The 13559-nt window shown below is 38.3% G+C and overlaps 1 protein-coding gene across 1 annotated transcript in view; it reads left to right on the plus strand.

The window, feature by feature from the left end:
- The first annotated feature begins 12162 nt into the window (after window positions 1-12162).
- Window positions 12163-13559, plus strand: part of slc16a2 (solute carrier family 16 member 2) — a 23284-nt gene continuing 21887 nt past the window's right edge. Inside the window, exon 1 of the mRNA XM_037675817.1 lies at window positions 12163-12660. Coding sequence (XP_037531745.1) covers window positions 12270-12660 — 391 coding nt within the window. The 5' untranslated portion in view covers window positions 12163-12269. The remainder of the gene's footprint in view (window positions 12661-13559) is intronic.

Here is a 13559-nt window from a genome sequence, read left to right on the forward strand (position 1 = left end):
GGCTGAAGGGTGAAAAAGTGATCAAATAAATAGGACAAGTTATTTGATTTATCAATTTTACACAAACTCTAAAATTTTTACCAATAGTTTAATTTGGTTATAAATTTAGAATTTATTTGATGAAGATTTTGCCACTAGTAACAATGTGGAGTTAACGCTGCCTGTCTGTTAGTAAAATATGTCAAGAACCACTGGATGGATTTTAGCAAAACACTTAGAAAGTAATCATTGCATGTCCAAAGTTGACTGACTGTGCATAACATTGTTATCAATGTTTAACCAATACAGTCATAAGATGATCCATTGGAAATCTTTGGCATAAAAGGAGGGGGGGGGGGGTGGCGATATGCATTGCTTCAAGGCACGATAGACCTTTTATTCTTATCAGATTGTTGTATCCTCTAAAGACGTAATCCAGACCAAATCCTCCAGATGTTCTAATATACTTGTATGTATACCCAAAATTTACTTCCATATTTAAGGGTATTTCTCATAGATCACATAAGCCATATTTTCCCAAAGTACACCTAAATCTGGAAAGAGACGCTTCGTATCTTCTACTGATTATCCTGGAGGGAAACTCAGACATCCCTCTCCTCAGCAACACTCTCCATCTCCTCCTGGGTGACCCAAAGGTGCTTTCAGGCCAGGGAAGATGTACCATCCTGTGAATTCTGGGTCTTCCCCGGGGCCTCTTCCCAGTGGGATGTACCTGGAAAAACTCCAGACAGAGGCGTCCAGGAGGCATCTTAATGGTGGTGATATGAGTCTTTGTACTCACATCCTCTTGGTGTCAGTGTCTTCACCTGTTACTTACCTGGACCTATATAAAATGATGGAGTACTGAGTACTTAAATAAAGTGGACTGAGTTTGTCAAACACAAAAGTGCTCTACAGTTTCACTGAGACGTAACACTAATAATCAGATGCCTGAACCACCTCACCTGACTCCGTTTGATGCGAATGAGCAGTGGCTCTACTCTGAGCTCCTCACCCTCCATCTCTAAGGCTGAGCCCAGCCTCCTTACGAAGGAAGTCCATTTTGGCTGCTTGCATACGTGATCTTGTTCTTTCGGTCATGATCCAAACCTCATAACCACAGGTGATGGTTGGGACGTAGACAGACCAGTCACTTGTGAGCTTTGCCTTTCCACTCAACATTTTCTTCACCACGACTGACTGAAGCAACATCCTCATTACTGAGGACGAGACCCGACCCATTGGTCCATCTCCCGCTCCAGCCTACCATCACTCATGAACAAGACATCCGAATACCTTTATGCTGTTGTCAAATTATACATTACAAGGGGATTAAATGCTTTTTAGTAACAGGAGCAGAAATGTGTTGCACTTCTGGAGCGTCCAGAGGCCAGGTTTGGCAGAATTTAAACAATATTTTTGTCCAAATAAATTTAAAAAAAAAAAATCCCAAACTGATGGCAGTGTAATTGCTTAAATATTAGCATTTGCATCAACTGGAGTGAAATTTCTAAGACTGGAGCTGTTTTATGACGGCAAAATCCACTTTGCCGAACGTGAACCTCCAGACGCCGCGAAGTACACGTCCATGTTGCTGTTCATGTTTAAATAAATGTAAATAAATTTAAATAACCATACAACACTGAAATGATAAAATGACGAAGATGTAAAGCTTTGTTTGAAGGAATGGCCATGAAACTTTGGAGACTGAGTTGTATAACGGTGTTGGTCTGAGACGTGTTCAGACTAGCCTTCAGCTCATCAGTCCGGTCACACTTACACTCAATTTTCCCCAAATTGAGGCAATTCACGAAGCTGTACAACAGGTAAGAAATTAATCATTCGTAGCTTTTACACTGAAACGTACTCCACATTGACCAGACTATTTCCTTTTAATGCTTTGTTCTTCAGCAAAGCTACATTTATGATGTGTTTACATAAAGAAATCTTTTTTTTTTTTATCTTTAGATTGCTAAAACTTTATTTTAGCACAAACAGGCGTAGCATTACAGTTATGATAACATATGGAATTTTGCACGGATTTAAAAAATGTATTTGGCACCTAATTTTTGAAGATTTCTTCATTAACCGGACTGTTAAAGGTGCCAAAATGAAACCCTTTTATAAAACATCCTTTGTCAAAGTGATTCTTGTGAGGAGGAGCACATTCTTTGGCATTTTGCTTGGATTAGTGTTCAGAAACGGTGGCGCCTGGATACAATGTAACCTCATCTCATTGTTGTGAAACGAATCATAATCTTTTCTTTGGACTAGATGACACATGCCCGGTTCTCTGGGGGTGTTTTCTGTCCGAGCCACACATCTGTAAAATAACTAAATACATCCTCAACATCGCACTGTCACAGAAAACATGGCTTAAATAATAATAACATTATTTTAATAGCAGATGAACGTGAATTATCTTTATGACATTTTATTTACTTTTTACTAACTTTAAAATTAGGGAAGAAAAAAGCTGATCTAATGGGTGAACTGGGCGGTACGATTTTAGCGTTGTCACACAAATCGCACACTTCTGATCAGAAACCATAAGAAAAACTTTTTTTCGTTTGTCTTTTCTGGATGAAAAAAAAATATATATCCATGTGTATTATGCAGGTAGAATAGTTTAACCATTTTGTAATCAGTTTTAATACTTTATTTTAATCATAAACTGTGCAACAATAAGTACACACAGATTTTCTTTGTTTCTTTCTGTTTTCAGTCTATATAATGATGCGTTACTGTTTGTGTGGGTCATACTTATAACTGACACATTGGCTAACAGGTTGTTTAGGTGCTGTAGAAATAAACGTTAAGCTATCTAGTAGGGATGCAAGATATTGGATTTTTGGCCGATATCTGATATGCTGATATGTTAAAACTTATTTGGCCGATAATCAATACCAATACCAATATTTTTTTCCTAGACCTACTTACAGAGACTACTTCTCTGCTGTGGAATTAAAACACTACATTATACTGTACGGTCTTTGTCAGTTTGGCCTGCTACCTAATGCAGATGCCAAAAAGTGGCTGAAAATGATGTAACACTTCAACTTGGAATATGCTTAATGTCAAATTTATTCATGACATTTACTCTCTAACACAATAACAACAATCGAATAGTGCACAATGGTCAATTTTCACAAATCTAAACTCAACCTGTTCACAAGCGACAAGTGAAAAGTGCATAAGTAGAGTGCATGTATAAATATACTTGACAGTTTCTTAAATTAAAATCTAACTTAAAACAGAAGCTTTTTATATCGGTAAGTTATTTTGATTTAATGGCTGATGTCTGATATTTTACTTTATTGCTAATATCGGCTGATACCGATACCACACTGATAATATTGTGCATCTATACTATCTAGCATTAGACATCTCTATTTTTTCTTTTTCAGTTCAGAGGAACAACTAATCAGTCACAATACCCTCAAGATGAGCTGTAACGATAACACAAATGTTAATTTCCCCAATCTTTAGTTTATGAACAAACCCCTGCTTAAACCAGCTTAGTCTCAGCAGTTTAAAAACTAATTAGCAATAATAATAAAAAAATGCTTACTGTTTAAAATAATAAACAGACCAGATTGGTAACTTTAGCATTTAGTTCAAAGTATCACTCTGTAGTCAGTCAGTCAGTTCTGGTACAACAAACCACCATGGAAAAAATATGAAATATTCCTGAATGCGTCTCTTATCGCTGCTGTTTACTCAGCTTTGAGCTTCATTTTATTTTGACTACAGGAGACAGCCATCTGCTCCATATCCCTCCTATCTGCCCTCCTGTTTTCAGTATCAGTGACTGATAACATCAGCACTAGGACAGCAACACCAGCAACAGGTTTCTTGTTAACTTGCTTGGATCAGGATGTTGTGATACTGCAGAACATCAGTCATACAGTTCTGAATGACACACTTTATTACCAGACAATAAGCACCCCCCCCCCCCCCCCTCCCCAAATTAAAGCCTTTTGGAACAGACTGGGACATGCATGTAGCCTGCAGACATGAGTTAATACTATTTTAGCATGCTTGTAAATTATAAAATGTAAAAAAACCAAAAACAAACAAACACAAGTTCAAGGTTTTTATTTATTTATTATTTTATTTTTCACATGTGGTACATGAGGTGGAGCAAAATTGTGTACTCAAGGTCCCAGTTACACCCCAAAATAGAAAAAATATAAAGTATAAAAAAGAAACAGTATATAAGGATCTAAGATATACGCCAAACGGTAATAATGTAATATAACACGGTGTATTAAACTGCAGCCTGAACACGAGTCTGTTATGAGCAGATGGGTATGAATACAGCAGTTAAAGGCAAGCGATCAGCAGCATGGATAATCAGCAGACACATCACTATTAAATTGGCATTACAGTGATTATTCTAGTTAGGGATTCATGAGTCTAATGTTTCAGGGAAGAAGCTGTTCCTCACTCCAGTGGTTCTACACTTAATGCTCTGCAATCTTCTGCCTGAGGGGAGCGGGGCAAGAAGTGTGTGTGCTGGGTGAGTGGGGTCCTTCATGATTCAGGTGGCTCTCTTCCTGCATCTGGAGGTGTAGATGTCTGTGATGATGGGAAGGCTGACTCCAACAGTCTTCTGTGCAGCCTTCATCACTCTCTGCAAAGCTTTTCTTTCGGCAGCTGTGCAGCCCCCGTGCCACATGTTGATGATGGAGCACAGGATGCTGTCAATCAGCGATTTGAGGAATTCTTAATTTTAGTAGTTTTTTTGTTTTTAGATGATTTGTAAATCCTTTGTGGGGTAATTTGACAAGCATTTCTTGGACACTATTGCATCATTGGTGGATTTTGTTCTGCATCACCCGTGATCATTCCCGGACCAACGGCTTAACTCACCTCTCAGGTGAAACCAGGTATGACACAGGATGTAGACACATAAGCATGCACTGGTTCAATCTCTGATACACATCAGTGTTTTGTCTTTGTTGCTTTTCCAACCTGTATTCATAAAAGCATTCATATCAGTGAACTGTTGAATAGCTTTATTTAAAAAGAGCTCCAAAGCGATGGGAGTTTATTTTTGATTTTTTTTTCTGACATGCCAGTGTGTTAAGGTTTTAAGCCAGCTGTGCTTCTTGAGTCCCTGCAGAATAAAGGAAGCTATGAAGCGTGAGTCATACGTCTCGAGATAATGATTTGCCTTCCAAAGCAGATTCCTCTCCCACCATCCTACAAGTCTGAGCAAGAAATTAGACATGTCGGAAACCGTGTATCTCCAACGCAACAGACTCAAGGGAAATTTTCAGAAGTCTTCATTGGAACCTTCATTCATTTTCAATAAAATCAGACTCATTTAAAGCAGAGGTTCATCATTCAGTCACTCAGTCGAGCTCCAGCAGACCTAATCAAAGTGAAAAATGTGTGAGCCTCATTCCCCTCCTGCCCACACCTCTCTGAGGATTTAAACTATTTCCCTTGAAACAGAAAGCACTTCTGTTGGCTGGATCCGAGTCACCTTTGACCTCGAGGTCATTCAAAAAGAATCCTTGGGTAGTTTTTATAACCACACTGTTTGTGATTGAGTGAGCTGCTAATTTTATCCTAAAGACCCTGTGGAGACGGAGTGGCTACGAAATCCACCGGATCCTCAAGAGGCTAATTGAAAACAGGCGTGAGATGATGCAGCAGCTTGAGATCATCACAGGAACATGTATCACTTCTGTAGCATTAGGAGCTACTTTTATTTCAAACATTACAGTATTTATAACTTTTTAACAAAGTATCAGATTCTTGATACAAAATTGTATTGTTAGGCTTTAAAAAAAAATTAATTTTTCTTGCATGAAAGTTGTTCCTGTGGATATTTATGACTGGTGTCAGAAACAGAGCTTACAAACACGGAGAAGTTTTACTCCCTGAAGGTCAAAATGAATCATATTTCTCATGTTGACAAAAAAAAAAACTACTAAAGATACATAAATTGTTATGTTTTTAAATAATATTGTAATGTTGTATCATATAGGCCACGGGTGGACAGCAGACATCTGGTTTCAGGAAACAACACAGCACAATGATTACTTCGCTGAAGGTTTTTAATGATGTTGTTCACGCTTTGGATGCTAAGGATTATTGTGCTTTACTTTACTTAGAACTGTCTAAAGCTTTTGACACTGTGGACCATGACAACTTGTGTCATAAGCTCTCAGAAAATGGTTTCTCAGATCACACTATCAGTTGGTTTTCTAATTACCTCTCAGATCAAAAGAAATGTGTTCAACATAATGGTACTTCTTCAAGCTATTTAAACTGTCAACAATGGTGTACCACAAGGCTCAGACTTAAGACCCACCCTCTTCACAATCTACATATGTAGGTCAGAGCATCTCTGATGCATCTTTACATTTCTATGCTGATGATACATTTGTTTATTGTCGAACTAGAACAGTCGCTAAGGCTTTCCAGTGTTTACAGTCTGCATTCGACATCATCCAGTCAGATCTGTTCCGTCTCAAACTGGTGTTAATCGCTGATAAAACCAAAGGGATGTTGTTTTCAAACAGGAAATTGGTACCAGCAGTCCTTCCTCCTATTTTATTTTCAAACGGTGTTCCTATTGAGTTTGTCGATTCTTACAAATACTTGGGAATCTTGGTTGATTCACATCTCTTTTAAGCCTCATGTTGCAAACTTGGCTTAAAAATTGATAGTAAAATTGTGTTTCTTTTCAGAAATAGATCCCGTCTAACTCTGAATGCTAGGAAACACCTTTTAACTGCTACTTTCCTTCCCTCCTTTGACTATGGTGACATTATTTACATGAACGCTCCTACAAGCACCCTGCAGATGTTGGACGCTGTCTATCATGGTGTGAAAGATTCACAACTGGCTGTACCGTTCCCATCACTGCCCCCTGTTAACTGGTCATCATTAACTTTACTTTCATCTTTAAATCACTCCTTGGTCTATTGCCTTCATATATCTCCTCCTGTATGTCCCTTCGTCAGTGCAGTACAGCGTGCGCTCTCAAGACATCATAACCTGCAGTGTCCCCTCAGTGTGGACTGAATTTGGCAAAAGGGCCTTCTCTTACTCCGCTCCTGTAATCTGGAATATCTTGCAAAAAGATCTGAAGCTCTTGACGTTGACCCCCTAAGGTATTTCGAACAACTGTTAAGTTCAATACAAAAATCAAAGCAAAGACGTTCCTGTTTTTAGAATTTTACACCGTTTTCTAATCTAGCATGTTTTTTATTTAGTTTAATATCACTTATTTTATTTACTTTCATTTTATATGCTTTTATGTGACCGTTTATTATTGTGTGTACCTCATCTGTGGTTTTTGTTTAAAACAGGTCTCTCTTGTAAATGAGTCCTCGTGACTCAATGAGACTAACCTGTATAAATAAAGGTTGAATGGAGGGGGGGGGGGGGGGGGAGCAAAGCTTTTGCTGAGTAAAAACTTTTAATTTTTATTATTACAATAGGAAAATCACACCTAAAGCATTAGAGACAAAGAAACTACGACAAAAAAAAAAAAAAAAAAGCAGCCATCAGTTTTATTTTTATGATTTATTCTTATCCTCTTGTCTCAAGTATGGCTGTTTTAGATAGATTTTTGCTTTTAGAAATTATAATTTTTTTAAACTGGAGCAAATAAAGTTGGCTAAGTTGAACTGTAACATAGAGAAAGACAATCTGTCAGTCATTTCTGATTTGATGGAGCCAGATTTGACTCTTTCTCTTTGTTTAGTTCGTTTCAATCACCCCCTCACACATGGTTGTAGCTCCCCTCAGTGGATGATACACGTTGTTACTTTAAATAGACGACGCCATAAAACAGAATCTGCCACATTTCACACCATCAGTCAGTTGTTTTTAACTTTTTTAAGGTGGTTTGATTGATGAACAGACAGATGAACAATTGTTTATGGTCACTATGGATATATGAAGAAAAAATAAATACTTTGAAAGATTTTCAAAGAGCATTTAAATTATTATTTTTAATTTATGGGGAAAATTATATCATATTCAAAGTTCCTCACACACTTGCATTACAATTCCTAACATATGTATCTTTTATGGCTCAACATGTAGCAGCTCATCAGAGCTGTTGAACCTGGGATCCTCTTTGCACATGGGTTCTTGGCAAAAACACCGAATTTCACACTTCTCCTGACAAACCACATGTGCACATCTGTGTGTGTGTGCTGAAATACTCTTTAAAGCAACAGTTACTGACTTTAAGAACAAGAAAATCCTCAGAACGAGCAGCTTTCTTTACAGACAGTTGAGAAACAGTGGACAACAATCACCAAAATTAGACAAATGCAAGAAATGTGGCTCAATTCTCAATAACTCAGATTTTGTTTTAGATGGCAGGAAGGAAAGGATGATGCTCAAATAGTACAAGTTATAACTGTAAGATGAGGCACATAAGTAAACAAAGTCAGATATTGTTCTGGTATACAGTTACATATACATGTTAGCACAATATTTAAAGAACAAAAACTCTTCTTCTGTTGAGGAATATGAATAAAGGTCAAGATCAGACTATTCAATATGGAGGTATGTTACTGTTATTTTGCAGCATTTAGAACCCAAATTAGATCAATAAAGGCATATTTAAGAGTTTAGGGTATAGAAAGGTGCACTAATTATAAACTCCTTTAACAATGACGTGTCTTCCTGGATGAAAGTGTCCTCATCTGAATAAAACAACATGCCACTGAATGTTTTGAAGAGCAGAAAATGATGTGATCTTTGCTGTCTTTACAACTGAAAACCTATATTTTGACAATTCTTAATCATTGTTATATATACTGGTACATATATATATATATATAACTGATATTTTTTAAATCTGGTAGGGCTTGCACATTAACTTAAAGCCCTGCTCAAGTGATAAATCCTCTCGGTTTGGCCATCTCTGTCTAAACGCCCACTCCCCCTTGTCTCTGTGCTCACAGGGATGAATGAATGAGGACAGACAGAGCATCTTTTGTTTGAAAGTTGTGCGACTGACCTACATGCCTTAAGACAGAATTATCCCCGCCTGAATTCAGTCCATGTTTCCGGTATTTGACAGCATTGCAAAAAGTGTTCAAATGTTTTCTGTGAATGGAAGATGACTGTGAGGGTGGGGAAAAAAAAACATTTATCATAAAATACAACTGTGTGTATTATAGTGAACAGGCCTGAGCACTGTCCCATACTTTAATGCTGACATTTAAACAGCATTTGACTATAACATTAGCTTTTTCCACTTCCAAATATATTAAAGGTATTCTTGCAAATTATGAAATCATACATAAAAATGTCATTCTTAATTATATTAAATGGTTTGAAGTAGAAAAAGAGTTTACTTCAGCAGTTTTCTTAATTTATTGATATGAAATTCCTGAATGCAGGTATGCACTCAATGTAGACAAAGCACTTTTATCTACACATTTGAGTAAAATTATGTACAAATTTATCTAAATTGTCAGACTTGTCGATCCCAAACGGCTCTTCCATGGACGCCGCCACTCTTGAGCTAATTTCAGCCATTTCGGCAGTTTCCGTAGGTAAAAAAATACAAAGTAGTTGACTTGAGGAACCATAAGAGGAGCAAAAATACTGTGTATTTTGTTTCTTCCCCTTTGAATGTTGTTTTTGATGGGTCTTCACGACTTCGCAATGAGTACCTTTAAATTTTAGTTGCAAATAACATGCTTCAAGCCAAATAAGTCGAAGAAATAAATAAGAAAATTTTTAAAAAGTTTGTATAATTTAAGCTAGTAATAAAATTAACATCACAATTCAATATAAATATATTATTTGAACATACAAGCAATCATTAAAAAACATGAAAGATTCATAAATAATAACATGGGGTGGAAATAAAATGTACAGGATTGAGAATTTTTGAGTAAATGTTTTCAAAGTATTTTGATTCTTAGATGAAGTAGCAGTCCTTCAATATCAATTTTTTTTCTAGTTAAACACAAGAAAATGAGGTTTAGTTAGGGCAAACGATAATTGTTTTCAAGCTCTTTCCATCCATCCATTATCTTTACCAGCTTCCTCCTTTTTGGGTTGCGGGGGTCACTGGTGCCCATGACCAGTCATCACTGTGCGAAAGGCAGAGGACACCCTGGAGAGGTATCAAGTCCATCACAGAGCCATCAGGCTATTTCAACAAATCATAAATCCAAATGTTCAACTCTTTCAGGACAATCCTGCTATGACTTTTGATATTGGTGCAACTTTAGCTTTTTGAAATATTTGGCCTTTTCTGTCAATTTTTCCTCATAGAAAATGAACTGAGCTCATTTTCCATTCTTCAAATCTTTAGATCTGTTTACAATCTTTTACTGCTCCTTTCACATTTTGTTCTGGTTTAGCTTCTTTCAGCTTATTTGTGCAAATTTAAATAGTTTTTTTTCAGCTGTTTTGCACTCCTTTCAGATTATTTCTGCTAACTACATTTTTGTGCTTCTTCTAACTTATTTCTGCTCATTTCAGCTTGTTATGCTCCTTAGCTTATTTCTGCAAGTTTAACCTTTTTCTACAATTTCAGCTACTATAACATTTGTAAGCTAATTTAAGCTTTTTCAGCTAATTCCAATTCCATTTTTTACACTTTTGCACTCATTGCAACATTTTTTCAGCCTAATTCAGCCAAAAAAAAAAAAAAAGTGCTCCCTCCACCTCCTCCTTATAATTTTAGCTTCTTTCTGCCTTTTAGCTAGTTTTTAAGTGTTTTTGTGCGTGCTAATTTCAGCTTTTTTCAGATAATTTCCACTTTCTGTGCTCGTTTGCTTCTTTCAGCATAATTGGGCAAACATGTTCTTTCTGCTTTCTTATGCTAATTTAAGCTTGTTCTCACTTTTCAGCTACCTTGTTTGCATTTATGTAGCTAATTTCAGCTGTTTTTAGATAAATTCAAGTTTTCATGGTGATATCAGTTAGTTTCAGCCTAATTAACATATGTAATTTCAGCTTGTTATGTTCCTTTCAGCTTTTTTCTGCTAGTTTCAGCTTTTTTTTGCTCTTTCAGCTACTATTTAGCTCTTCTGATGCCATTTTTAGTTTTTTTTCCCCACATTTTTTTTAGCTCATTTCAGCTTTTTCCACTTTCTTCTGGTAGTTTAACTTCTTTCTGCCGTTTCAGCTACTTTTCAGCTATTTTTTTGTTGTTGCTAACTTCAGCTTTTTTTTTTAGCCAATTTCCTAATTTTTGTGCTGCTAATTTAAACCTGATTCAGAAAATGTGTCCTTCTTGCTTTCTTCTGCTAAATTAGGCTTGTTCTTCCATTTCAGCTACGTTTCAGAATTTTTGTTAGCTAATTTCAGCTGTTTTTCAGCAAGATCTTCTGCAATAATCAATCACACTGCATTTTCGCCGGAAGTGAGAAATGTATCATTTCACTGATATAAATTACCAAGCCAAACACCTAAAATTTAATTAATAAAATTACTTCCCACGTAGCCTATAGCAAACAAATGCTTAAAGTGTCAGACGAAGCTCAAATCAACGGATTATACTGATTAAAACGAAACGTTAAGATTAGCTATTAGTTTATCTGCTGGTGTTATGCCGAAAAAAGGACCCCCGTCGTGAAAGGCACCCAGTTCGGCGCCGTTGGCACTCGGGTATTTCCGTGAAAGGACACGAAGTTCTAACTCGTCCAGCTACCGGATCGAAATGGAGCCCCGCCATTGGTCCCAACCGTTTGTCCGCCGGCGGGGAGAGGAGGCGGGGGCGAGCAATGACGGGCTAAACCCGTGCGGACAGTTTGGATGGAACACGACACAACCCACGGCTGGGACACACACGGGCCTACCTGAACGTTACCGTGCGAAAATGTCTCGGGAAAGAGGAGGAGGAGGAGCAGGAAATAATTTCTGCTAATACACCGCCCGCGCGAGATGTCACGGCGCGGCGGACTGCGTGACAGGAGGCTGGCGGAGTGGACGCACCGAGCGCGACGGAGCCAGCACAAGTAAATAAACGGTTTAAGTCTGTACAGGTAGTTCCCGGGAACTTGTGTTATAAAAAGGAGGGATTCGGCCGGTGAATTCCTGGAAACGCGGAGCTCCGACTGGAATGACAAATGCAGCCTCTGCGTGAGGGGGGGCTCATTCTCCGAAGTTGACGCTCAGACTTTGGCTTCAGAGGCTCGTGTGCCATTAAAAGACCGTCCGTCCAGCACGTTTGACAGATAGCCAATCAAAATCAGGTATTCAAATCGCTGCTCGTGTGTCACTGACCTATATCCCATGCGTGGACGTCAAAACCCCACGGGAACCTCTCCTCCACACCAGTCAGCATGGGGACCAACGGGTTAGACAGTCCAACGCAGCCGTCCAGCGAGGCGTCCCGCACGGAGCAGCAGCCGGCTGCAGAGCCCCGCATGGAGCCGAGATGTGCTCCACTTCACGCAGACGGCGGTAAGGATGGGCAGCCGGTGCAGCCGACAGAGGACGGGTCCAAGCCCCCCCTCTCTCCTGGTGCAGAAGAAGAAGCTGGGGTCCAGGTGAAGATGCACGACCACGGAGCCGGATTCGTGCCCCCCGAGGGAGGTTGGGGCTGGCTTGTGGTTTTTGCGGCCACCTGGTGCAATGGATCCATCTTCGGGATTCAGAACTCTTTTGGCATTTTGCATTTGATGCTGATGAAGGAGCACTCTGACCCAGAGGACCACTCCCAGTTTAAAGTGGGTGAGTAAAGTCTAACAAGTGGACCAGGGTGCAGCTCACAAAATGGGTGTTTAGGTTGAAAGAAAAATAGTTTTACCTGCAGTATATTTATTAAACTCACTATGTGGGTCATCTCAGAATCCAGGGGACTAAAAGGGACCTCTATGTAGTTACAGTAAATTAAAGCTTCATTAATATATTACATGCAGTTCACGTTGCTTTTTATTTTTCTGTAAGTTTTCTTTTACTCTACTTCTGCCAGCTTTGTTATTTTTGCCATTCATAAATGAAAACATTCATGTCTGTCAGGAGATGGCAGCTGTAACTTTTGTTGTTGTAAGTTTATACTTTTTTAAAAGGTTTAGGGTTGTGCACAGAAATGCATTATAATCTCTTCAGTTACTTAATCTACAGTATAACTTTTTAAAATCTGCTTCGGCATACTTGGACTGTTTTGTCTTTTTTTTCTACCAGCTTTTTAGCTATCATTCTGCCACTTTTAGCTTTTTGCTGATATTCTGCCGCTTTGACCTTCTGCTATTTTTAATTTTAGTTAGCTTTCAATACTTTGGCTTATAGCTATTATTCTCTTCTTTAAACTTTAACCTACCATTCCGCCATTCTCAGCTCTTAGCTACTATTCGGCATCTTTAACTTTAAGCTACCATTCTGCCACTCTATTCTAATTTTAACTTTAAGCTACCATTCTGCCACTCTTAGCTCTTAGCACTTAGCTACTATTTGGCGACTTAACTTTAAGCTACAATTCTGCCACTCTTTGCTCTTAGCTGCGATTCTTCTACTGTTAACTTTAAGCTACCATTCTGCCACTCTTAGCTACTATTCGGCTACTTTTAACTTTAACCTACCATTCTGCCACTCTTAGCTCTTAGCTACTATTCGGCTACTTTTAACTTTAA

Source organism: Nematolebias whitei, chromosome 4 (assembly GCF_014905685.2).
Source record: "Nematolebias whitei isolate Nwh7 chromosome 4, NemWhi1, whole genome shotgun sequence".
Classification (NCBI taxonomy): Eukaryota; Metazoa; Chordata; class Actinopteri; order Cyprinodontiformes; family Rivulidae; genus Nematolebias; species Nematolebias whitei.